The sequence below is a fragment of the Etheostoma spectabile genome, chromosome 3 (assembly GCF_008692095.1).
Source record: "Etheostoma spectabile isolate EspeVRDwgs_2016 chromosome 3, UIUC_Espe_1.0, whole genome shotgun sequence".
Taxonomy (NCBI): Eukaryota; Metazoa; Chordata; class Actinopteri; order Perciformes; family Percidae; genus Etheostoma; species Etheostoma spectabile.
In genome coordinates, this window is record NC_045735.1 from 5,001,364 (window position 1) to 5,003,641 (window position 2,278).

Consider the following 2,278-nt stretch of genomic DNA (forward strand, 5'->3'; position numbering starts at 1 on the left):
AGTTCTCAATGCTTCGGTTTACATGTAGGGAACCTCATTGTGCTACAGTGGAAGTGTAGTGCTATTTTGAGTCTTGTTAGTGGTATAAAAATAGCAATTTCTTTTTACCTTACCAGTGCCCCGACTACTAGCGTTACAAGCTAATTAGCGGTTTGTGCTAAAGCTGGTCACGCTTGATTAGCATGAAACATATCCCAAAGAACAGTCGACTCGGTACCCATGTGTTATTGACCCCTAAGTTCATTTTGCGCCGGATTTGTCCTTTAAGTAATATTTTGAATTAAAATTTTGAATGTCTTCAATGACAACTAGGCACGGTGTTCCAATTACTCATGGCCCTATACTACAGTGTTTTCCCCTTTGTTTGTTCTCACCTTAGGTAAGAATCTGCCTGCCTTCTGTGAAATACCTGGTGCTGTAGTCATGATCATCAGAACTAAGACATAAATGCTGATACAACACCCTTGACAGTTTAGTCACTAAAATATTTATGGTAAATTTGAGCAATGAGGCAGTTAATCTATTCCATCCATTTCCAATGCTGACCTGCAATTCCTCATTCAAGACACTAGTAAGCCTCTCAGCTGTGGATGCCACCATGTATGTTGTTGAGTCATCAGCATACATCGCCATTTTTGCATTTTTTAAGGTTACAGGTAATTAATTGGTAAATATGGAATATAGCAATGGCCCCAGAAAGCTTCCTTGTGGAATTCCACAGCTTACTGATTTTACCTCAGAAAAACTCCCATTAAAGTACAGTTTCCTATTTTCTAAATAACTTTCTAGCCAAAGTATTGCAGTTGAATCAAAACCATAACATTTTAGTTTTTGTAATAACAAATTGTGATCAATGATATTGTAACAGCACAGCTATAGGTCACGCCTCCCAGCATTTCACTTTTTTTTCTTCTTTTTTTTAAGGAATTTAGAAAGATTATCTTGGCAAAACCTTTTTTTCTACCTGTTCTTAAGTCATAAACACAGGAGAGAAAACTATTTAGATCAGACTAAGAAAATTCTCACAAATTATGTGATTGACCTTAAAGAACATTGACAGAAAAGAAATAAATCAACTTAATCAATGCAATTGGTACAATATAAGCTGAACCAACAATCTTACTGCTGGCCCTTAAAAGCATATTGGCTCTAACGTTTGCTCATATGTCCAACTCCAGTTTGAAGGCAGTGCTGTCGGCCCCTCTGTCAAGCGGGGCGTTGGATCTGTCCGGTATCCCTCTGGTGGCCCGGGACATGGAGCGTCTGTGTGCATACCTACAGCGCCATGCGTCCATCGTAGTCAGCCTGGAGCTGGGCTTCACCGACCTGACGGACGAGGCGTTTCTTCTGCTCCTGCCCACGCTGGCCGCCCTGCCACACCTGGAGACCCTGGCACTGAATGGAAACAGGTTGACCAGAGCTGTTCTGAAGGAGCTAACTGACGCCCTGAAGGTCCGCAAGTCATTTATCTTTTCATTTTCATATATATCAGTGTAGTTGCTTTCCGTTACAGAGAATGTTGTTGCCTAATTTAAGGAACTAAAACTAGAAACTTAAAAGTAAATATGGGCATTTGTGTTTCCACCGCATCTAAAGAACCATGAACATTTGGCAAAAAAATTGACCATGGCCATGTATGAGATGCAATGTTCACACCCGCTTCACACTTGGGTAAACACATGATGTGACTCTGATGTCTGATTGGATGTAATGAATGGATGTAAAGGAGACAGACAATACAGAGATGCTGCCCAGTCTTTCTTTGACCAATCACATACGTTCAGTATTGCAAACATCGCCCCAGTAGTCCCTGAACCATCAGAGGGTACTAGCCCCAGCTTTTTTGGCATGTAGAACTAGGTGAGGTGAGGTCCTGCTAGTTTAGATCCTGCAGGAGGAACTGCATCTAGTTTCTGGTTTCACTGATCAAAACGCAGGTAAGTTTCTAAGTTTTTCAAAATAATAATAATAAAATTAATAATAATTAGTAATATAACACCACCTGCTGGTTGGCGGTTTAGCAGACAACGATGCTAGCCACATTAATAAAATAAAATAATAAATAAATTATATAATAATTAAACTGAACCGAAACGTTACGGGCGTCTCAGTATACATGTACCATGTACCACCGCTAGTATGGATATATATATATATACACTACCGGTCAAAAGTTTGGGGTCACTTACAAATTTCCATGGTTGCTGATAATGGGCACTGTAGATATTGCATTAAAGATCCGCCACCCACTCAGATCAGCTGGTATTCTGTCTATAAT

The 2,278-nt window shown here is 40.0% G+C and overlaps 1 protein-coding gene across 1 annotated transcript in view; it reads left to right on the forward strand.

The window, feature by feature from the left end:
• lrrc75a (leucine rich repeat containing 75A) overlaps positions 1-2,278 on the forward strand; it is a 38,816-nt gene that overhangs the window by 35,225 nt on the left and 1,313 nt on the right. Inside the window, exon 4 of the mRNA XM_032507025.1 lies at positions 1,179-1,452. Coding sequence (XP_032362916.1) covers positions 1,179-1,452 — 274 coding nt within the window. The remainder of the gene's footprint in view (positions 1-1,178; positions 1,453-2,278) is intronic.